The sequence below is a fragment of the Oryctolagus cuniculus genome, chromosome 8, assembly GCF_964237555.1.
Source record: "Oryctolagus cuniculus chromosome 8, mOryCun1.1, whole genome shotgun sequence".
NCBI classification, from domain to species: domain Eukaryota; kingdom Metazoa; phylum Chordata; class Mammalia; order Lagomorpha; family Leporidae; genus Oryctolagus; species Oryctolagus cuniculus.
The window spans coordinates 8,385,146-8,410,042 of NC_091439.1; the positions used below are offsets into that span (position 1 = coordinate 8,385,146).

The window sequence follows — 24,897 nt, forward strand, 5'->3', positions numbered from 1 at the left end:
TTTAAATCTCTTTATTTTTAGAAAATGACCTCCTAAAGATAGTTTTCTGTTTTTCATTCCATGATAGCTTCTCATCAGTCCTTAAACACCCATTGCTGGCTCTGCCAATACATTGGTTTATAGCTTATGTAGTTTGAGAAGCAGAACATAGCAACACAAATATTTAAATTGCCCTCATGTTTTACAACCTCAACTGCTGTATTTTATATAAAGGCCACAAAATGAAGATTGCTACTGATGACAACCAAACACAGCCTGAAGACTCCTGCTTACCGAAGTCACTGATGGAGCAGACTCAGCCGCACGCTGCGGGAGGTAGGTCCTGAGAACCAGCTTCACCCCAAGGGGCTTGGAATAAGACAAAGGAAGGGTATTCTTTTAATTTATCCATTTGGTTGGTTTGAATTCCAGTGTTACATGGACATGATATAGGTCAAATAAATTTGCAAAATGTTGCTCAAAGAGTAAGTTATACAAGAGAGTAAAAACTAGTTTAAAATACGACTGCATATTAGAATCTATTCTGTTTGTTCTTTGTTGTTTTGCTCCTTTTGATTTACATTTATAATGTGTCTGCAGGTTTTATTTTTTAAACGGAATAACACTTGCTCTGTCTTCCTCAAAATGCCCCTATGATGATCAGCACTCAATGTGAGGGCCACTTGCCCTCATTCCCCAGCATGCACTCCATCAGGAAGCAGAGCTCTCTGCCTTATGGACCAGGGCGCTGCTTATTTAACCCATTCTAATCCCTCTGGCAGTCAGGCACAGCCTTGTTTTTTCACTATTCACCCAGCACATTATTTTAAACATGTCCTAAAACCCAGTAAAGGGCTGAGAATGTTCCGGTAATGCCAACCAGTGGTCTAGGAGCAGATCTGTATTAAATGGACTGGCTGGTTTCTGACAGATGCATGTGAGACATGGTCTCAGGATGAAGCTTGCAAACAGCCATACCTAGCAGTTATCAGATCACTTTCCCTCCTCCTGGATTTGATGCCTGTAATAGAGGAGATGAAGGTGCCCTGAGACTGAGTGACCCCTTTAATAATGAATTCTTCACAGGTGTTTGTAATGACCACATAATACACAAAAGAACCCAATAATTAGATTTATCATGCTAACTAATAAGAATGAAAAAAAAAAAAAAACATTTTCCACGTTTCCTACTTTGGCCTGGGACTGAGACAGTTGCTACATACATATTATCAAATTTGATATTACAAAGAACACTAGGTGGGTGCTGTTTTAAGATTTTAGTTCAACTTGATTTGTTGTATAGTCTTGAGAAAATAATCACAGTGTAATTTGCGAGCACCACCAAACACTGACAATGAAATGGGCTCCCTCAGAAAATGTTGCTAAGTGCATATTATATGCACCCACGTCTGAGAAAGTCTGTAGCTAGTTGTTAGTGTCAATTATTTAATGATAAGTAGAGTTTGACAGTGCTTGAGAGTAAATTAATGCTAGACAGTTAACAAAAATAATACTTCTTGATTTTTAGCAAAGGACACAACGTTAATTCATCTTACTATGAGCATTCATGAGTTGTGGAGTACTTGTTTCTTGTGTGAGAATTTAAACAATTATCAAAACCCTTAACTATTTTACCATTACCACATCACTACTGAATTAGTAGAAAAAATAGCTGATATTGTTGAGTAACAATCAAGGTCTAGGTCATGTGCTAAGCTCTCTCCACACATTATCTTACCTAGTACACACGACCAACTCGTGAGCAGAAACTGTTGCTGCAGTAGGCAGAAGAGGAATGAGTGAGATTCAGAAACTTGGCTGAGGATGCAAGGTTATAAGAGGTGAGGGCTGAACTGGAAGTTAGACTTCCCATTGCAAGGCCCAGCCCATCATCTGAACTGTGCTGTGTTCTTCCCTGAGCAAAAGGAGTCTTCGTATCTTTTCCTATGGACAAATTAAAATAAATTAAACCAAAATAAAATTCCAAATATTATATATATAATATATCCAAAATATTTTAGTACAACTCTCATTGGTTCTTGTCAATCAATATCAACAAATATTCTTTGAATATTGACAGTCTTAAAAAGATTAGTTCATTTATGAAGAGGTAGAACAGATTTCCTTTTTTTTTTTTTTTTATTTGACAGGTAGAGTTAGACAGTCAGAGAGAGAGACAGAAAGGTCTTCCTTCCGTTGGTTTACCCCCCAAATGGCCGCCACGGCCGGCGCTGTGCCAATCCAGAGCCAGGAGCCAGGTGCCTCCTCCTGGTCTCCCACACGGGTACATGGGCCCAAGCACCTGGGCCATCCTCCACTGCCCTCCCTAGCCACAGCAGAGAGCTGGACTGGAAGAGGAGCAGCCGGGACTAGAACCCGGCACCCATATGGGATGCTGGCGCCGCAAGGCGGAGGATTAACCAAGTAAGCCACAGCGCTGGCCCTGTTAGGGTCCGAAAACGCCCACCGCCCGAGGAATGACTCCAAGAGTCTTTTCTCTCATCCAACCAGCAAAGGGTTAAAGATTTATTGATCCAACATGTTGGGGCTCTCTGAACATACAAGGACAGAGGAGCCCCGAGGAACTACAGCATAGGGTTTATAAAGGCAAAAACCGCAAAATCGGGAGGGGGGAGAGTATACACGGTTGCTAAGCGGTTGCTAATATCTTACAATCAGCAATTATGATCTTAAGACATAGACAAATCACATCTTCATTATTAGCTCAGGTAACCCAGGTGCAACCTTTTTACTTTTAAGCTTGAGCAATCATGCTAGGAGGTTTTTGTGCGTTGCCACGGGTGATATAGTGCACTGCTATTGTCCGACTATTTGAGATCATAGTTTCAGACCAGAGTCTCACGGTGGGGGGGTTGCTTTCCCAGAATGGAGTCTCAAGTGCCCCAAAATGGAGTCCCTACTGTCAAGGGGCTACTTCAGCCCCAAAAATAGATTTCTTAACTGATGATGCAACTGTAAACATTCAGACTAAAGAACCCACAAAACCAAAACTATTGTTTATGGAAGCATATAAAGCATGGAAGCTGCGCTCACCATAAATTCCAATTTTAGTACATGTGCTGCCGAAGTGAGCACATTCTCACCATAAATTCCAACACCATACGACAAAGATTAATTGAAGAGCAGATTGCTTTTAGCTCCACTTAAAATATCAGAAGAATAAGACTGATGTAGCTCTGAAGAGTGAGCCTGTTGTAGTCCATGGCATCTAAAAAGGGTATTTTAAAAATTACAGGGGCAGGTATTTGTTCTAGCAGGCAAGGTGCCACTTGGAATACCTGCCTTCCATATCATACTCCCTGGGTTCAACCCCCAGCTCCGCTCCCATTACCAGACTCCTGCCAATGTGCACCCTGGGAGGCAGAAGATGATGGCTCAAGTAGTTGAGTCTCTGGCACCCATGTTGTAAAGCTACACTGAGTCCCAGCCCCAGGACTCAGTCTGGCCCAGATCATGCCATTGTGGGCATTTAGGTAGTTCATCAAAGAATGTGATCTCTCTGTATACATCCCTCTCCCTATCCCTGTCCCTCTCCCTCTCCCTCTCCTTCTCCCTCTGTCTTTGCTTATCAAATAAATAAAAATTCCAAAAACAATTCAAGCTGGATTTTAAAACATTACATGTTGTAGGAAATTCATTCAAGGTGGGTTGATTTTGAAGCTGGAATTAACCTCATATTAATATGATGCGATGAATATATTTGCATTAACAGTAGTCACTCTGAATAGCATTGGCATGTTCTCAATAGATTCATGTAGGAAACACTTGTACTTCTTGACTCCTAAATAAGTCATCCGATGCAAAATAATTTTGAGTCCTTAAAAATAACACATAAAAAGGGGTAACCTGTTTGGCTTCATATGGCTCATGTTTTTTACACACAAGACCAAGGGTTCCTAACTCACTACTTTTTTTGTTATTTTTTGGGCAAAATCGTAAGGACTCATAGAAAAGATAAAGCTCTACCTTTCGAAGCAAGCCCTGCCATCTCCCACTGACCGCAAGAAGTTTGACCATGACTTTGCCATCTCCACTTCCTTTCACGGGGTGCACAACATTGTCCGGAACCAGAGCAAGTGGCGCCAGGCGATGTGGACCGCTGTTGTCCTGGGCTCAGTCTCACTCACAGTGTGGCAGATCTACAGTCGCTTGTTCAACTACTTCAGATGGCCAACCACAACGTCTGTAGAGGTGCAGTATGTGGAAAAGATGGAGTTCCCAGCCGTGACATTTTGTAATTTGAACAGGTAAAAATCACTGTTTGCATAAAAATTAATCTTTATTTCTTTGCTAGCATAAGCTTTCTTGGGTGGCTGTCATAAATATTAGCATTGACCAAAGACGTGGTATTTAACATATGTAAAATTATTGAAGTTCTTATACTTGGAAGCACAGCTCTATGAAAGCAAAGAAGCTTATTAATTTCTTCCTTTACTGACTTTCATTTCTATTACAATTAAATGCTAGGTTCCAGTTTCTATGTTTGAAAAATAGATATAAATTTTTTGACTCCTGCCCTTAAAGCTTATTAATTAGTAAAAAATTATATTAAAAAAGTAAAAATCACAATGTAATATGGTAATTGCATGCTACAATAAAGTTGTTTTCAATGGCTCCAGAAGCACAGAGAACAGAGTAACTATCTGTTTATGGTGTCATAAAAGAGGCTCAGAGGTGGATGTGAGGAAGAACTGGAAGAGAGAACTACTGTGCAAATGTACAGACATATGAAATGTTGTGGTACTTCTGGCAAGATAGTTGATGTAGTGGAGGCAGGGCTAACTTCATGGATATGTTCCCTGGGGCAGTCACACAGGGCCCTGAGTGTGAAAGAGCCTCACACTTGATTTATGCTCTGTTACTGCTGTCACATCAGAAAACTGCCATCCTCTAACTGTGCACCAAGTCTGCAGGGAGGAGGCCAGAGTTGCCCAGTGAGCTCCTGCAGGCGAGTTCACATGTTGGATTTTTCTATGATGTGGAGACCTCCTGAAGATCACCTATTTGCCATAGAGAAGGCATTCAGTCTCCTTGTCAGGAGTCAGATGGGTTAATAGGCAGTCAGGGGGGTCCTGGTGGAAATTTAGGGTGCAAAATGATTGCTTTTCCCAAAACTTACCTTTAGCAAGGTCCAAAGTGCCTGTCCCATTCCTTAAGAATTCCCAGTTTTACCATGAGAATAGCAAGGGGGTGGTGAATATGTTAAACAAGCCAATCAAAAGGCAGAAATTAGATTAAACAATAAGATCCAGGGGCCATAATGGGTAAAGCTGCCCTCCTGTAACACTGGCATCTCACATCAGAGCAGCAGTTCAAGTCTCAGCTGCTCTGCTTCCACTCCAGCTTCTTGCTTACATACCTTAGAAAGCAGTAGAAGACGGCCCAAGTACTTAGGCCCTTGGCACTCATGTAGGAGACCTGGTTAGAGTTCCAGGGTCCTGGCAGCTGCCTATCCTAGTCACAGACATTGCAGCTATTTGGGGAGTGAGCCAGCCAATAGAAATGTGTACATTTCCACAAACCTTGAAAGGTATTCTTATGCAACTATCAGAAAGCTATAGTGGCTATACTCATCTCGAAAAACAGACTCTAAAATATTGCATATTACTAGACAGAAATATAAGTATTTTATAATGATAGAAGTTTTACGCCATCATGAATATATAATTATATATATATGTGTATATATATATATAGAGAGAGAGAGAGAGTCAGGACACTTCAAGACCTTCCATTAATAATCAATAAAGCAACTAGAGAGAGGATCAATAGAGTACTTAAAATACTCGAACATTCTTATACAAATTAGATTCAAGAAACATCTACAGAACTCTACCCATTTATGAGACAATGTTCATTATTCTCATATACACATGGTCCATTCTGTTGAGGTAGACTAAATGAAAGCATAAATAGGTATAATGAATTGAAAGGATTATAGATCAATTAAAATATGTTCATCAGTCTTCATAGAAATAAATTAGAAATTTGGCATACTCACAAATATGAGAATATCAAACAATGCACATTTAACTAACCAACAAGTTCTAGGAAAACTCACAGAGAAAATTGGAAAACACTTTGAGATGAATGAAAATTAAAACACAACATGTGAAATTAATGGGGCACAGCTAAAGAAGTGATTACAGGCAAAGTGTATTAAAAAGATGACTAAAACAGATTAAAAAATATCTAAAGAAAATATTTAATGCTCTATGATTTCAATTCTTTTATATTCTTTGTATGAAACAATGTATTTCTCATAGCTCAAATCACAAATCAATGATTTAAGATTTGTGTTAGATGGTGGTATTTATTTATTAAAGATTTTATTTATTTATTTTATTATTAAGAATCCAGAACCTTCTTCCAGGTCTCCCTCACGGTTGCAGGGGCCCAAGAACTTGGGCCATCTTCCACTGCTTTCCCAGGCCACAGCAGAGAGCTGGATCAGAAGATGAGTAGCCGGGACAGGAACCAGAGCCCATATGAGAACAATGAGGCATCTGCAGTGGTTTGAAAACCCTTGTTTAAACCACATGAACTGGGCTGGCACTGTGGCTCACTAGGCTAATCCTCCGCCTTGCGGTGCTGGCACACCGGGTTTTAGTCCTGGTCAGGGCACCTGATTCTGTCCCGGTTGCCCCTCTTTCAAGCCAGCTCTCTGCTGTGGCCAGGGAGTGCAGTGATCTGTAAGTTATTTGAGAGAAAGCAAAACTGAATATTATCAGTTGCTCAGTTATCAGCTAGGGGTCTGCTGATAGAACTCAATTCCTATAACCTTTTGGTGAAACTACCTTATTAACAGGAAATGGATACGCAGAATGGGGAGATTTGGTCAAGGGACTTGGGATTATTAGGAAGAGTTTACTATGTGATTGGTTCCAGGGGCCTATCCAGTGTATGTGACAGTAAGAGCACATCCTGTTTAATACTCCACTCCTCAGTACTGCAAAGTTACTTTAGTAATGGCTATGAAATTAAACAAACAATGCATGCCATAAATGTTTAAAAGCAAAATAAACTTAATATGTAAATAGGGAAAGTGACAGATTAGTGCATTTTAATGCTAACTTTTTTATTTTTTTATTTTTTATTTATTTATTTATTTTTTGACAGGCAGAGTAGACCGTGAGAGAGAGAGAGAGAGGACGGTCTTCCTTTGCCGTTGGTTCATCCTCCAATGGCCTCCGCGTCTGACACGCTGCAGCCGGTGCACCGCGCTGATCCAATGGCAGGAGCCAGGTACTTATCCTGGTCTCCCATGGGGTGCAGGGCCCAAGTACTTTGGCCATCCTCCACTACACTCCCTGGCCACAGCAGAGAGCTGGCCTGGAAGAGGGGCAACCGGGACAGAATCCAGCGCTGCAAAGCGGAGGATTAGCCCAGTGAGCCACGGCGCCGGCCTGCTAATGTATTTTTAAAGGACATGCTTTAAAAGAAATACAGCAATGAAGAATAACATTGTTCCCCTCTTCACTTATTTTGCCCATTGGATGACTTCATCAAAATGAACCTTCCATAGTTAAAGTTCAATAGTGCAGCCAGAGATGCAAATTTAGCTTCACTCATGGTTGGTTAAAGAATAATTCTTAACTTTAATTTTGAAAAGTTTCTTTCACATGAATTAACAACTGCACAAATAGGATGACTTAACCTCATAAAGATACATCGAGCAGCGGTTCAAGAAAATTAAATTTCACAATTAATTCCAGAAATTGCAATACTGTTCATGATTTTGTTTCTTTAGAACATGTTTAAGTGATTTTCAAATATTTCTGGGTAAAAAATTTCCACTAAAATGTCTTCATCATGAAATTTATCATAAATTTCCATTATATTTACTTAAAAACTTTTGAAATCAGTTTTATTCATTAAAATCAGCTAATGGCTGGATATAATAGGGACTGGTATTTTTTAATCTATTGTTTTGGGACAAGAAACTCAGGGTCCTTCAACTTTATAATCACCATGCTTCTTATTTATTCCAAATCTGTTTAAATTTAAAACAGTATTAACTGACTTTTAATAAAATATAAAATCATGATTCATAAAAATAGAAAAGAGTTTTATATCACAGATATTATTAATTAATGAGAGACATGTAACATGTTTAAATTGGCTCAAAAGAGAAGAGAATTCAGACATTCGTTCCAATTCTGCTTTTCCAAAAACAATTTGTAAAATAGACATATTTTGAGGCCAATGTCATGGCGTAGTACATAAAGCTGCCGTCTGCAATGCCAGCATCACATATAGGGACTGGTTCAAGTCCTGGCTGCTCTGCTACCGATCCAGCTCCCTACCAATGTGTATGGGAAGGCCACAGAAACTGGCCCAAGTCCTTGAGCCCCTGCATCTGTGAGAGACCCAAAAGAAGCTCCTGGCTCCCAGCTTTGGATTGATCCAGCCTCAGCTATTATAGCTATCTGGGGAGTGAATCAGTGGATAGAAGACCTCTCTCTCTCTCTAACTCTGAGTTTCAAATAAATAAAGTAAATCTTAGATGTACATACACGCACACAACACACACACACACACACACACATCTGGGGAGCTAGAGTTGTGGCTTTGCAGGTTAAGCCACTTCCTGTGACTCCAACATCCTATACCGGTGATAGTTTGTGTCTTGGCTGCTGCACTTCCAATGCAACGCTCTACTAACATGCCTGGGAAAGCAGTGCTTGGGCCTCTGCACCCATACAGGAGACCCAGATAAAGCTCCTGGCTCCCAGCTTAGGCCTGACCCAGCCCTGGCCTTTGGGGAATGAACCAGAGAATGGACGATACCTCTCTCTCTCTCCCATTCTCTCTCTCTGTAACTCTACCTTTCAAATAAATAAATACATCATTTAAAAAACCTACACACACCTTGTTAATATGTGGCATACTTGGGCATGTTTTGGCAGGACTCAATGAAGGACTGAGACAACTGGAACATCAGAAATGTATGTACTTGGGTCACGCATTTTGGGGAAGCACATTTAAAATCATTACCACGCATAATCAGGATGGATTTAATAACTGGTTACCAGTTGTTAAATTGTTGAAGCAGAACAATATATTTATTATTTTCTTTTACTTGGCCCTTCTCAGCATATGTTAAGTAACATAATAAGGTAATCCTTATCTAAGCAATGCTTCTTAGAGGCTTACTCAGCAAGACTTCAAAGTTCAAATTAAAGCCAAAAAAAAAAAGCCAATAAAAACCATTTTGGTTTTAATCAATACATCACACAAAAATCACAAAATCAATACATCACACAAAATTTCACTTCCTTGTTCCTAATATTGTTCAACATTATTTATTGAGTTTAATCCATTTTTAAAAGAACGTTTCAAGGAATCCTTTCTGCCTTTTAGCCTTTTTATCTATCGTATCTGTACTTCCCACACGTGTGATCAACCCTGCAGTTCTCTAAGTTGTCTTGGGCAGAATCCAGTGACGCTTACATGAGGGAGCATGGACGCTGAGCCGGTGCAAGATTCCAGAACCTCAGGATCTGGGAGCAGGATCTGGTAGTGGACACAGGGGTCCATTCGCTGAGGGTGTTGCCAGCTCAGCAGCCACGAGCAGGAGCTGCTCAGCGGAAAGCTGCACATACTTGTGGCGTGTGGAGGGGATATCACAGCCCCCGACAGCAGCTGCCTGCCTGAGAAGCAACTTGCTAGCGCTTTTATGCTAAGAGCTAAGGAGTAGGGCCGGCGCCGTGGCTCACTAGGCTAATCCTCCGCCTTGCGGCTCCGGCACACGGGGTTCTAGTTCCGGTCGGGGCGCCGGATTCTGTCCCGGTTTGCTCCTCTTCCAAGCCAGCTCTCTGCTGTGGTCAGGGAGTGCAGTGGAGGATGGCCCAAGTGCTTGGGCCCTGCACCCCATGGGAGACCAGGAGAAGTACCTGGCTCCTGCCATCGGATCAGCGCGATGCGCAGGCCGCAGTGCGCCGGCCATGGCGGCCATTGGAGGGTGAACCAACGGCAAAAGGAAGACCTTTCTCTCTGTCTCTCTCTCTCTCTCACTGTCCACTCTGCCTGAAAAAAAAAAAAAAAAAAAGCTAAGGAGTGGCCCAGATGCAGAAAAGAGAGAGCTGGGAGGCTCTTCCTGTTTGCAGGACATGTCTTCACACATCATGCCTTCAGAAAATCTGCCTCCAATTATTTTAATTTTTTTTTTTTTTTTTGCAGCTTTACCTGTTGCTTGTCTGTGGTGATCTGGCCCTCTCTAAACACAATGCTGCACGCTAAGTTTGTCTGATACATTCTCTGAAAAACAAGCTGAAGCAAATAAACTGCTTTCGACTCTGCCCTTCTTTTTCCTAAATCCAACACTCTTGGTTGCAGAACCCTGGTATCCTGTGAGGCATTGTCAGAAACTTGAAATAGCTTCGAGGTGTATCATTCTACTAGTGATTCACATTGCGTTTCTCCCCAGTATCTGTTGTTAATGTAAACTGCTAACTCTTCAAAAGAGTCCCAGAAATACTTTGATCACAACAGGTAAGGCTTGGGATACACTGTAGTGAGGTGGAATACTATTACAACAGAGGCTGAGTACTCTCAGAGGAGCTGGCATTGTGGCTCAGTGCGGTAAGGCGCCACTTGGGACACCTGCCACCCTCATTGGAGTTCTGGCTAGAATTCCAGCTGCTCCACTCCTCATCCAGTTTCCTGGTAATGTGCTTGGGAAGGCAGTGGAAGATGATGATCCAAGGATTTTGGTCCCTGCCATCCATGTGGGAAACTCTGATGGAGTTCTTGGCTTCTGACTTTGTCTCGGCTGAGCCCTGGCTTTTGTGGCCAATTGAGGAGTGAACCAGTAGATGGAACACCTCTCTCTCTCTCTCTCTCTCTCTCTCCTCTCTGTTACTCTGCCTTCAAAATAAATAAAATCTCTTTTAAAAAAATAGTGTCTCAGAAAAGAGAACTGAGAGACTGGTGTTGTGGCATCGCTGGTTAAGCTTCCACCTGCAACACCAGCATCCCACGTGGGCACTGGTTCCTGTCCCCACTGCTCCACTTCTCATTCAGCTCCCTCCTAATAGCGCTGGGAAAAGCAGCAGATGATGGTTCAAGTAAGTGCTTGTGCCCCTGTCACCTCTGTGGGAGAGTTGGATGACGTCTCTGGCTCCTGGTTCCCGCCTGGCTCAGCCCTAGCCATTGCAGCCATCCCGGAGTGAACCAGTGGATAGAAAATCTCTCTCTCCCTCTGTCTGTCTGTCTCTGTGTGTGTCTGTCTCTGTCTCTCTATCTCTCTCTCATTCTCTTTCATCTCTCCCTCTCTAACTCTGAATTTTAAATACATAAATGAATCTTCGATAAGAAAGGAACGGAGAAGGAAGGATGAAAGAATGAGATGAAAGCAGGCCATTCACAGGGCTCTGGTACCTGGGCTGTCTCTGCAAGGATCCCACATGGCTAAGTGAGGTTTTATATAAGATGCTGATCATGAAAACTATTTTCTCATCTCTGAAAACATATAAAAGGCTGGTTTGACGTGTTTTTTTGGCCCCCATTTTTTGTTTTGTTTTGTGTATGATCCACTTTCGGAAAGGATTTCATATATTTTGTGCTAGAAAGGAAAACTGTATACATATAAAAGATAATATCAAGGAAAGCAAAACTACAGTACATGACATAAAGCAGATCCAGGAATGATCACAAGCCCTGTACCACGTGGCCCTGTCCGTGTACCAAGCATGGACCACACAGTCCTCTCTATGCTTTCTAGCAGCCAATTTAAAGAGAGAAAGTTTGCTTAGTTTCAAAACTTGCAGAATTCAAAATATAGAAGTAATGATCATATTTGGAAAAGAATAAGAAGCATGCAAATAAAGAATCGTACCTAACACAAAGCAGGAATTTCTCAGCAAAATGAGGATCACAAAATAACACAGATTTTAGGATACGTACATTACTTCTGCTTTGGTTGCTAGAACATTGACAATAATGAGACATTTATTTAATGAATACTTACCTAATAGTCACTATAGTCCCGGTACCCTTCTACAAGTTTTCAGAAAAATACTTCTTTTTATCCTTGTTGAGATAGGTTATATGAACATATACTATTTTTAACAAGGGAAGAAATGAAATGCCGGGTAGATGAAGGCATTTGGTAAGTCATACCACTACGTGGCTGTAACGATCAGGGCTTGATTGGAGAAACAGTCAGCTACGAGTGACATGGAGTAAGAGATGTATTTCTGGGGAGGAAGCTTTCGCTGGGTGAGCAGTCACTGTGAGTCTGTGGTCTGTTTCTGGCCCCAAAGTCAGCAGTGCCGGTAGTCAGAAGGAAAAACACATGTGGAGACAGGGAAACGCCTAGAAGCTGGTAACGCACATCTTCTTCCCTCTGATCCTAGAGGTGTGTGTGACCTGCAGGACACCCGGCAGCTTCAGCAGGTCTCACTTTCACCTTGCCCAGGATTTGAGAAAGCAGAAGGGAGAGATTGAAAAACTGCTGACCGCTCCCCCACAAGTGGATTCTGCAGACCAGCTGCAGTGTTTTCAGGTTCTGCTCTACTATGGACCTCATGGTGTAACGAGATAGGTACCAGGAAGGGAATGCTGGAAAATACACCTGAAACTAACACAGTGAAAATGTCGACCCCGAGACTTGAACCCAGGAAATCTGGTTCCTAGGTGCTAACAACTACACATTCCCAGATCTTTCTTTGAAGGAGAGAATACATATCCATTGGGATTCATTCAGAGTAGGGTCTGGAGAACATTCCAAGTAACTAAAACTGTATGTACAAATGCAGGGTAAATTTCACCATATGTCAAAGACCACTGAAATCCAATTTTTCTTGATTGGAGTATAGTGTAGGAGATAAAAAGAGGAGCTGATAGAATCCTGATGCTTAGTGTCTGTCTTCTGGCTAATCACCAGCTTTTATTATTCTAAGCATTGCCTTTCTTCCAACTAATAGGTTTCAATCTGATGCTGTAGCCAAATTTGGTATGGTGATTTTATTATGGGATATTGTATCCAAAGTCATCCATCTTCAGGATATTGGAGCAAATTCTACTGCTTCTAAAGAAGCTATGGATTTTGTTGCAAGTCATCAAAACTTCAGCATTACAGAGTTTGTCAGGAACAATGGTTTTTATCTCAACAACAACACTTTGTTGAAATGTCAGTTTTTTGGAAAGCCGTGTGGCCCAAAGGTAATGATTTAATATCTCTCCAACACTATCAATAGAATAGACTACTTTGCTGTGCTGTTTCATATTGGGATAAAGTTTACTCCCACAGGGAATCCATCTTAATTTTCTCAAAGATTATATTTCATCAACTTGGTCTTATGATATCAGATTTGTGGAATACACATGAGACAAATTTCCTCTTTCACACAGTTACATAAGGAAAGGTAGTGAACTGAATGTTGATTACATTTCTTGCAGTATAGTATTTCCAACAGGTAAATAATTTAACAAAAAAGTTTTAATTTTTCTCATTCATCACAACCTATTCCAAGATAATCTTATCATTAAGCAACCACTATTATTTTTTATTTTTGTGATATTAAAAACTACAGTAGCCGGCACCATGACTCAATAGGCTAATCCTCCGCCTTGCGGCGCTGGCACACCGGGTTCTAGTCCCGGTCGGGGAGCCGGATTCTGTCCCGGTTGCCCCCCTTCCAGGCCAGCTCTCTGCTGTGGCCCGGTAGTGCAGTGGAGGATGGCCCAAGTGCTTGGGCCCTGCACCCCCTAGGAGACGAGGAGAAGCACCTGGCTTCTGGTGCGCCGGCCTCAGCGTGCCGGCAGCGGTGGCCATTGGAGGGTGAACCAATGCCAAAAGGAAGACCTTTCTCTCTGTCTCTCTCTCTCACTGTCCACTCTGCCTGTCAAAAAGAAGAAGAAGAAGAAGAAGAAGAAAAGAAACTACAGAAAATGAGTGGATCCAGCATTTAATAAGAAAATTGTATATATTATATATCCATGAAATATTTTGTTAACAGATATATGCACATATACATATATATTCACTCATAACACATGTGCAATTCAGTTTTCATTTTTATGTGATTAATATACATTTAAGAGAAAGTGCTGGAGATATCTGGAATCTGCCAATGGAAAGATACGTCAGTAGTGGATCCCATTTTCCAGGTAGCAATTTTTTTTTTTTTGACAGGCAGAGTGGACAGTGAGAGAGAGAGACAGAAAGGTCTTCCTTTTTCCGTTGGTTCACCCCCCAAATGGCCGCTGCGGCTGGCGCACTGCGCTGATGCTGATCCGAAGCCAGGAGCCAGGTGCTTCCCCTGGTCTCCCATGCGGGTACAGGGCCCAAGAACTTGGGCCATCCTCCACTGCACTCCCTGGCCACAGCAGAGAGCTGGACGGGAAGAGGGGCAACCGGAACAGAATCTGGCTCCCTGACGGGGACTAGAACCCAGGGTGCCGGAGCCTCAGGCAGAGAATTAGCCTAGTGAGCCGCGGCACCGGCCATCCAGGTAGCAATTTTGTAATCTGTTTTCTTAAGTGCTTTTAAGTAAATTCCACAAAGTCATTACTCTTGCATTCAATTTCTTATCCCTGTTGTAGCCTTCTTTGGCATGTAGGAAATGGAAAATTAGCTGAGAGACATTTGACAGAGGTGAAGCCACTGGCTACAATTTTACTTTAGAGAAGAAATTGTTCTAGGTTGCTTTTTGTTTACCATCATGCTCAAACTCAGCTCCCAGAAATTTTGCATTAGAGATGAATTTCAAGTTGCATATTATGAACACCCAATTCTAGTAAGCTTTAGAGCAAAAGAAATGAATTGATTTCATTCAAGTGGGAAGCCTAAGAGTAGAATTGGCTTCAGAAAACACTGAACCAAGGCAGCCCAAGACTATCATTAAGATCCTGTCTTTGTTTCCGTCTCATAACTCTGCATGGCTGTTTCCTGTATGAGCCCTCCCCACTCAGAGACACGGAGGCTGCTGGCAACACCAGATTCCCATTATTACAGTTTGACACTACATTATCCATGCCCCAAACCCCTGTAAGTTGCTAATTGGCTCTCTTTGTGACACATATAAATTCCTGAACCAATCACAGAGTAGAGAGGGTGGGCTGTTGAGATTGGCCCAGCTCTGTGGCAGAGACGTTGGTACGGGAGGGTCAAGGGAGCAGAGTGACATGATTGACCTGCAGTGAGCACGGAGGGGAAGGGGTTTCTCAAAGGCAGGGTCCTGAAGTAGTTCACAGGTGAAACACACTGCCACAGATCCACAGGGAAGCATAAAACAAGCAGTGTTTGCGTGCGGGGAAAAGATGTCTAATTACATGTGAAAATGTATTCTTTATATAATCACAGGCCAATTGACGAGTGTATATGTTTCCAAATGAAAACTATCCCTGAAGACATGTATAAATCACCAGACGGCCATTCTTTCTGATGTTTCTATATTCTCATTTAGACATCTGTGGGTTTTTTTTTTTTTTTTGAAATTAGACAATTTAAACCTTTGAAATGACAAAACACTCTAATAACTGTATTTTATCTCGTTCCTTTTCATATTGGAGGATTTTGCACATGTCTTCACTGAATATGGAAATTGCTTTACTTTTAATCATGGTGAAAATAAGCAAGGAAAGGAAAAAGTGAGTGTGTCTGGTAGAGGCTTAAACTTGGTCTTCGATGTCAATCAGGTACTGAATTTTCTTCAGTCTAGACAAAGTTGAAGGCAAATGAGAGGGGGGAGTGGGATTAGGAGAATCAAAAAATGTGACCAGAAATGTCTACCCTGTAAAAAAGCTCTCAGAAATTATATATTATCTCAGCTTTTGTTGGTTTAGCCTAGATTCCCGTGATTCTATATAACTATTGACTTAGAAATAAAAAAGGAACAATTTAGAGCATAACCTGGAGACTTTTAACTGTCTTTCATTATTGTGACTCCAGGAAATAGTCACACTATAAAATAAGTAGAAATTTCCAAGTTGCAAAATTGTGTTCTAAATAGATAATTGAAGATGACTCTATGCATTTAAAAGATCTTAGAAAGATTTTCATGTAAAGAAGGCAACTAGTCATACACATTTGACAAATCAAAGAATTTATATCTGTAAAAGTGATGAAAACTCATTGCTATGTACAGAATGCTGTACAAAATGGACTTTGCCCAAGCCTAGTTTTTGGAAAGTTGTAATTGGCCTAAGAGTTTGTCAGTGTTCAGGCTAGGGGGACATGTGTTCAAACACCTGGGAGATGCAGCGGTGTTTCTTCAAAGGTGTCTGGTATAGTTCCCACTGTGTTCTCCTTTTATTTCTTGCATAAACATTCCTAGTATTGTAAATTTAGAGGATATTCTGTTCCATTATTGTGATTTCATTACTGAAGATTTTGAAATGTTGATGGATGCAGGATCCAAAAACAACATAATTAATGTCAAAGGTAAGAAACACACCTGGTCTTCTTGATTCTCAATTCCCAATCTACATGAAAGAGGCCACTAGCCACTTGTAAGAATTTTTTACAGGATCGCATCATAACTTTTTCCTATTTCCCATTCAAGGTAGTTTTCTTTATGCTCAAATAACACAACACAGCACACAGCAAGGCATGCATCTATCAATAATTGTACATGTATTTAATAGGTTCAGGTCACTAAAATATTAACTGTTCGGTCAGCTCAAATATTAGTTATGCATCTTATTAAATAGAATTTACCAAATATTTTTAAAATACAGCAACTCAACACCACTGAAATGTTATTCCAGACTAACCAATTACATGTTTCTTAGAAAATCATGTCACGTCCATGAGAAATAGAGTTTGGAGTTAAAAATAGAGTATTAAACACATTTATAAAATGTAATTACATAAACTGTTGTTATTCAACAAAAATCATTATATTCTTAAGTCCATTCCTTTTGCTTACGATAATTGAACCATTAACAGTGATCTTTTGTACTCGGGGCATTTACCCCAAGGTGAAATGGGATTCATGAAAACCTGGACTTTGTCTTAGGTGCTTAATTTTCACAGCTTTTATATGAAACCTTAATATTGAAGCTTTACTATGAAATTTGATTTTAGATAAGTCAAAGCTCTCATGAGATGATAAAACTCAATCCTAAACTTATGTAGAATAGATAGAACCACTGAGCAACTTGGGGGAACAGATGTTTTTGTTTCAGGAGGCGTTCACTGATAACCCAACAGTGGGTTTTGCTGATGCTGGAATCATCTTTGTTATCCATTCTCCAAGGAAAGTGCCACAGTTCGATGGTCTAGGCTTGTCGTCGCCAGTGGGCATGCATGCTCGGGCAACAATCCGCCAAGTGAAGGTAAAAGTGCAGTCTGAGTGAATGTGGTGGGGTGATGAACGCCTTCAACACAAATGCTACTTTTCTATAGAAGCCCCCTTCTCCATGCCATTGGAGCCCCAGTGGGCATGCCAGAGTTCATTTCAGATGCGTTTCCTTCATCTGGAGGCATAGATTTAGAGAATACAGCGAATGCACACACACAGTAAAATGAAAGCTGAAACTCCTATCAAATCCAGCACGACTCTGAATTTCATCAGAAACACATGGGGCCACAGGGAGACACCCAAATTGCTGAGCTATGCAGTTTTCTCATTGGAACTCTGAGAAGGTGAAAATGACTGTGGGAAGAGCTTCGATGTGGTCTGGGCAGGTGTCCATTTGCCAGCCACTTTCTCAGTAATTTCCTTAATTAACTTCCTGAATTTCCATGCTCTGTCTGCATAATCAGGGGTGGTGATATTTCCCTCTCATAGTTATCATGAAGTTTAGATGCAGGTCCATGAAGAAAGTACTTACCTTGTTGCCTGGGACAGGATTATGCTCAGTGAAAGATTTTTTTCTTGTGATTTTGGTTGCTGTTTTGTGGGTAAGTTAATATGCTAATCAAACATTTATATAGATGATTTTTGTTTTTCTTATATGAGATAATTTTTAGAGTTAATCTGTCTGATTTCATTGATTAGAGCTTGGAATATATGTCAAATTATCACTATTGCATTTATGTTTAGGGATTTTAAGGTTAATAGAGTAGGCAAAATTGGCAAATACACTCAATTAAAATATTAAAGAGCTGTAAAGCAACCTCTCTGATGGACAATGTGTGGATTCATTTAAATCAGGCATTTCTTCTGTCTTTAGACAGTCCATCAGGAGTACCCTTGGGGAGAATGTAATCCTAACATGAAACTGAAGAATTTCAGCAGTTACAGCACCTCTGGTTGCTTGAAGGAATGCAAAGCCCAGTACATAAAAAAGCAGTGTGGATGTTTGCCCTTTCTGCTTCCAGGTAAACAAAGAATGAAGACCACTCCCTTAATTACCTTTAACTTGAAATATAGGAAATCTACACATCATTATATTGATTTCCACTCTTAGGAAATTTTACACTGGAAAATGTTCACTGGCCAAATTTAATTATCACTGAGCAATTCAAAATCATGGAACCATAGTAGAGATTTCTGGAAAAGAAAGGTGTGTTTTTAGGGTGGGTCCCAATTCTTATTTCCAAAGATTAAAATCAGGTGCTCTCAAACGTCTGCAACTGCACATCAAGATTTTCTCAATTTGAAAGCAAAATTTGACCTTGAATTTAGCTCTTACTGACCATGAAGATTTCATGGTAAGGAAATTTCTTTCTTGGGGACTGTAAAAGAAACCTCAGGGCTCTTCTGCATGCATCTGAAACATTTACAGATCCATGAATCTCAGAGGCTGGCAGTCAGGAAGGCCATAAGGGAGGGTGGAGAGGAGCTGGATCTGATCCAGCCAACTCATGCGAATGCCACAATTTCTCTCCTAGGTGATCTTAACCTCTCAGTGTATCCCATAAAATTGAGAGCGTAAGAGTTCCTTACTTTATGCGGTTGTTATAAATATGAAACAAGTATTTAAATGGTTTAAAAAATGGCTGGCATAGAAAATGGAATACCTTATAAATGTTGGACATTTTAATTCAGGTATCCTTCCTTCCTGGAATAAAGCTATAAAGAAATGTATAGTGCATTAAGGTCATATAAGATTGGCTCTACAAGTTTACCGTTTATAGCCCACTTCCTCTCTCTCTCTCTCTCTCTCTCTCTCCTCTCTCTCTCTCTTTCTCTCCCCTCACCCTACACCTTACACAGAGGCTCCCACCTGACATTACCAATTGCCTAGCAAACTGTGTCTCATGGATTTCAAATAATCTCCTCCTTCTTTTTGTTTTCAGTTTTATAATACTTTTAAACATTTATTATTTTTATAGGTTTCATATATTTCATAGGTACAATTCTAAGAAGAAAACCATATTTCTCTCCCTTCCTCTCTCCCTCCCTCAATCACCCACCTTTCTTCCTTTCATTTTTCTTTAATTTTTGCAAAAACATAACTTAAATCCACTCTATAATCACAGGCTTAATACACCACTAACCATAATATTCAACAAGTAAAAAGTAGAAAGACCACATTTCCACAGGAGTAGAAACAAGGGCTAAAACCAACAATCAAATCACAAGAAGTCCACTTTATTCTTTCCTTCTAGACTCTTGATCACTATTCTCTGACCTTTCCAGAAACTGTCCTTCTGTAAAACTGCTAGGTCTGGCTCTGATTTGTCATTTCCAGTTATATGGCCTCATTACTAGGAATAAGTCTGAATTAACTGATGTGGAATAATGTTTACATTTTTAAAAATGCAGTATTTATCACAAAATTCAAAGACTCATATGCATCAGAAACTAGGCAAGATGGTGTACAAGACACCAAGCATGACATTTGCATGAACTGTAGGATGGATCAGGTGCTTTCTTATTTGATTAGATCCTTACACATTCCTCAAGTCTTTTATATGGGGAAATTGAGACTTATAGACACAAATGAATTAGTTGAAGCAACTCCACTAAAAATCTGCAGAAGCAATCCCCTAAACCAGGTTTTTAGATATGGGTTGTTTCTAAAATTTCATTGTTCTTTATAATGGAAGAAATAATGTTGCATGAGGTAAGCCACAATTTGGAAAAAAATGAGAATTTTTACCAACCTAATGCTGAATGTTGTTTTTGTTCGTTTGTTTTCTATCGCTTCCCTCAGAGAGAGAACTTCCTCAAGGTTAGCTAAGAATTCCACATATTGCCTACAAATATTAAGCAGATAATCTCCACTGGTTATTTTTAGTATTATCAACTAAACATTGTGAGTAACCTCAGACACCACAGGGATTGTCGGGAAAGATAAATGTTTTGTTAAGATTCAAATACTAAGGCTTCAGTATCAGCACTGGGATCAACCCCAAGTCTAATACATATTGATTTTACAATTTGTCTTGCAATCCACAGCTAGTACTGACCAAATATTGATACTTTTCTGTACCATTCTACCCCTAGAAAGGCAGTGCACCAAGGACATATACACATCGGTGGATAGAAAGAACAGAATAGAAGACATAGAGAATGCCAAGGCCCCTTGGCGCACAGTCTTGGGCAACCACTGTCTGAGTTCAGTGTATTCACCTGTACCATGGTCAGCCTTGGCCTCACAGATTGTGAGTAGGATCAAACGAGGAGAGCTGTGAACGCAGTTACAAATAGGAAAGCTACCGATAATTTTAAAATATTATTCCACTTGTAGAGTTTTAGAATTACATAGTCAGAAAGAAGTAAGTAAGAAAAGAGACAAAAACACTATTCTTTCAACAAATATCTCCAGTGGGTCCAACATGCTTTCACGTGTTTTCTTACAGAAGAATAAATGTCTATATGGATAAACTGATCGATGATTGTAGATAGGAAACATACTTTTGCCATTGGTTTGCCTGTTTTATAAGATGTAATCTTTATATACTCACTGTTTTTAAGGAAATGGGGTAGAATGTGATCTACAGAAATACTACAATTGTGTTTCCCCTCTACTTGGTAAGTGCTGTGATTTACTTCGTTTATTTTCAGGATCTATATTAAGGTTGCCTAACACAAGACATTCAATCAGTACTATGAATAGCCTATACAGGAAACATAAAATACACTAAAAGAAGGAGCTTATTAATTTTTTGAACAGTAGTTTACATAAATATGGAAATTACACAGAGACACACACACAAATCCTCTGATTTCAAGACACATGTGATTTTAAAGATTAATAGTGACAAAGCAATAGTAGATAATTTTAACTTTTATTTCTAAATCTCTATGTTGCTTTTAAAATTTTATAATTTCTATAATTAAAATGTCCTTATTTTTTCTAATTCTGTAAATAAAACAAGCTTGCTCTGAGTATTTCAAACATCATGGAATAGAAAAGAAACCATCTGCAAACATGGACAATTTGACTTCCTCTTTTCTGAATTTGATAACTTATAATTCTTTCTCCTCCCTAATTAATCTTGCTAATACTTCCAGTTCTGTTTTGAATAAGAGTCATAAAAATGGACATCCTTGCCTTTTTCCAGATCTGAGGGGAAATGCATTAAGCCTGATATTGACTGTTGATTTGCCATATATACTGGGTGTATGCTCAATAAATACGAACACATTGTATCAAAGAGACACTTGCACCACTGTTTATAGCAGCACTGTTCACAATAGCCAAAATACGGAATCATCTAAGATGCCCATCATCAGATGAATGGATAAAGAAAATGTAATATGTGTGTGTGTATGTTTGCACAGGCATATACAATAGAATATTATTCAACTATAAAAATAATGTAATTCTCAAATTTGCATCAAAATGAATGCAACTAGAGGACATCATGTTGAATAAAACAAACACCACATGATCTCTCATATTATTTTAAAATTTTATTCATATGGGTGAAATTTTCCCTATTTCTTTAAGGATTTATTTATTTATTTGAAAGTCAGAGTTACACAGAGATGGAGCGACAGAGAGAAAGGTCTTCTATCCCCTGGTTGACTCCCCGGAGCTGATTCAGGCCAAAACCAGGAGCCAGGAGCTTTATCCGTGTCTCCCACATGGGTGACAGGGGCCCAAGCACTTCAACTATCCTCTGCTGACTTTTCCCAGGCCATTAGCAGGGAGGTGGATTGGAAGTGGAGCAGGCAGGACAGGCACTGGTTCCCCTATAGAATTCTGGTGTTGCAGGAAGCAGTTTTACCCACTATGCCACAACACCAGCCCCATCATACTTTGATATGATTATTGTTTATAGCTCTTTTCTATATTACCACTGATCTAGGATTTACTTTTTACCTGTAGATCTCTTTAGTTAGTAAAGAATTAAGTCCTTGGCTATAATCTTAAGTAAAAATACGTTGTCTCTAAAACTAAAAAAGAAGAAGGAAAGATAAAAGGAAAGAAAGGGAGAGGTAAGGGGGGAAGTTAGGATGGAGGAAAGGGGTAACATTATATCCTAAGGATTGTAGCTATGACCTGCACTGAATCTGTTCTCTTTTAATATTATTACATTAACATGAAAAAGTAAAGCATAAAAAAAGAAATAAAAATCAGTAGAAGCAGCTGCATCACTCTGAAAATTGCTCTCTCTGGGAAACATCCTTTCATTTATTCATTTCATTATACATGTATTATGCATAAATGTACCCATAACATTTCACATAAATGGAATTGTAACTATGCATGCCATATTTATTTGTGAAATTTATCCCCAAACAGTTGACTGTTGTTTATATACTTCTTATATTAATCCCCACTATTGCTACACTAGTATAATCTACCATAAATTTCTCCATATTTATAGCTTCATATTTATGACTTTCATTCATGGATTATTTTATTGAAAGGAAGTCTCACTATATACCATTCTATAAAAATTGCTTATCTTACTCTTGAAAATATGTCGAGGACAGCACAGATTGTTTAAACAGGTTTGTTCATTTTAATTACTGTTAACTAGGATAGGATTTTTTTTAATAAAATATACATTATATAAATATTATATATATAGCTCACAAGCTAAGTAGGCAGAAGCTATATTACTGAATAAGATAATTGAAATTATTCTGGCAAATTTCTTCTGATTTTCTTTTCTTGATGGAGATTTGAAGAAGAACTTGGGGAAATATATCCACATACACTTCTTTAGGGGCCGCTGTGGGCACAGGCGTCAGAAAAGTATTTGTGCCTGTGTGAGTGTATGAGTGGGTAAGACTGTGTGTATGTGAGTGTGGGAAGACTGGGAATTAACAGAATTCTGCCTAGAGGTTAAGACACCAGTTAGAGGGTCAGCACTTTGGGAAGAATCGCCATGATCCTAAAGTTGTAATTGTGAAATATATGAAGTCTGTAACTGTAAAGCTGTATAGTTCTGCATATATTCCTATGTACTTACTTCTAAGGGTACAGTTTAAAACCTTGCCAGAGTACCTAGATTCAAATTTTGACTGGTTATAGATCTCAGCTTTCTGCTAAGGCAAAGCTTTCTGGAAGGCAGGGGTAACAGCACAGGGTTAGGTTCTTAGCACCTACATAGGAGACTTGCATGGATTTCCTTGCTCCTGGCTTCAACCCTGGCCAACGCACAGCTATTGTAGGCATTTGGAGACTGAATCATCTCTCTCTCTCTCTCTCTCTCTCTCTCTCTCTCTCCTTTCTCTCTTTATCCACCTATCTTTTTCTTTGCCTCTCAAATAAATTAAAAATTAAAAAAGAGACAAAAACTTAGAATCTGGAAGAGAAGTTCAAAGATGATCATCAGTCAGAGTGTCCTGGTGAAGGGTGTGTTCACAAGAACAAAGATTTCAGGCTCAAAACCCAAGAGTGAGGAATAGTGAGAAAGAGCACTGGCAGTCAGTTCCAAGAGCTGAAGCTGGAGACAAAGTCTACTTCCTGCAGAGGCTTTTCCCAGGACTGATTCCTATGACTAGCCTGGTTGTTCTAAGGGGGCTAAGAGGGAACAGAGACAGAGAACCTCTGGAGCTGACTTGGAACTGTTGGGTTCACAGAAACAAGAGACTCCCAGCACCTGGCCGCACAGTTCACAACACCACATCTGGAGACAAGTGTAGAGCAAAGCTCGGCTTGAGTCATGGACTTTCAGGATTTTTTTTAAAGTTCCCCCAAAGTGGCAAATGTTACATTACTTGCCATCTTTCTCCTGTCCAAGTATCTGATATTTTCTGGAAATATACCCAGGGACTTCCTAGAAGGATTGTCTCCTTTCTAACAAGTATTTGAGTCCAGTGACTCAAGGAGTTCCAAGACAGCAACTCCTGTGTTTTACATTGTTGCCACTGCTGTGCTCAGAAAAGAAGAAAGTACTGATGAAATTGACACTTTGAGAAACAAGAACTTTGAACAGACCTTGTCTCGACTGTTGAAGTTTTTTTTTCCTTTTTTTCTTTTCTTTTATCTTATTTTATTTACCTTTTTTCTTTCATACTAATGGTTGAACTCTACTAGAGTTAACCATATCTGTGTAAGTTTAACTGAAAATAGATCACGGTTAAAAATGAGTGAGAATAAGAGAGGGAAGAGAAAAAGGGGTGGGAGTGTGGGTGGGAGGGTCGGCACTTTGGGAAAAATCACCATGATCCTAAAGTTGTAATTGTGAAATATATGAAGTCTGTAACTGTAAAGCTGTATAGTTCTGCATATATTCCTATGTACTTACTTCTAAGGGTACAGTTTAAAACTTTGCCCAGGGACCCAAAGTCCCCTTAAGCTGGGTGGTAAAAACAGCATTTTAAGTGTTAAAGTGATTATATAGATAGGATTAAGTGTTAAAAGGATCACATAAATAATACTAAGTGTTTGGTAATAATAATAGATAGAATTAAAAAGGAATGAATGCTCCAACATGGGAAGCAGTCCACACAGCAGACTCATAGAATGGCAATTGCCTTAAGTAGCACTCTAACCTCAGAATCAGCCCTTAAGGCATTCTGGTCTGGCTAAAAAACCCAAGGGAGCATTTCAGGCATGGAAAACTAAGACACTGTGGCAAAAATTGTTCTA

The 24,897-nt window shown here is 39.8% G+C and overlaps 1 protein-coding gene across 1 annotated transcript in view; it reads left to right on the top strand.

Moving 5' to 3' along the window:
• The first annotated feature begins 242 nt into the window (after positions 1 to 242).
• The window catches only part of ASIC5 (acid sensing ion channel subunit family member 5), a 33,045-nt gene continuing 8,390 nt past the window's right edge, over positions 243 to 24,897 (top strand). The window contains exons 1-7 of the mRNA XM_002716885.3: positions 243 to 315; positions 3,941 to 4,247; positions 12,930 to 13,167; positions 15,520 to 15,645; positions 17,137 to 17,286; positions 18,127 to 18,274; positions 20,820 to 20,876. Of these exons, the coding sequence (XP_002716931.2) occupies positions 285 to 315; positions 3,941 to 4,247; positions 12,930 to 13,167; positions 15,520 to 15,645; positions 17,137 to 17,286; positions 18,127 to 18,274; positions 20,820 to 20,876 (1,057 nt within the window). The 5' untranslated portion in view covers positions 243 to 284. The remainder of the gene's footprint in view (positions 316 to 3,940; positions 4,248 to 12,929; positions 13,168 to 15,519; positions 15,646 to 17,136; positions 17,287 to 18,126; positions 18,275 to 20,819; positions 20,877 to 24,897) is intronic.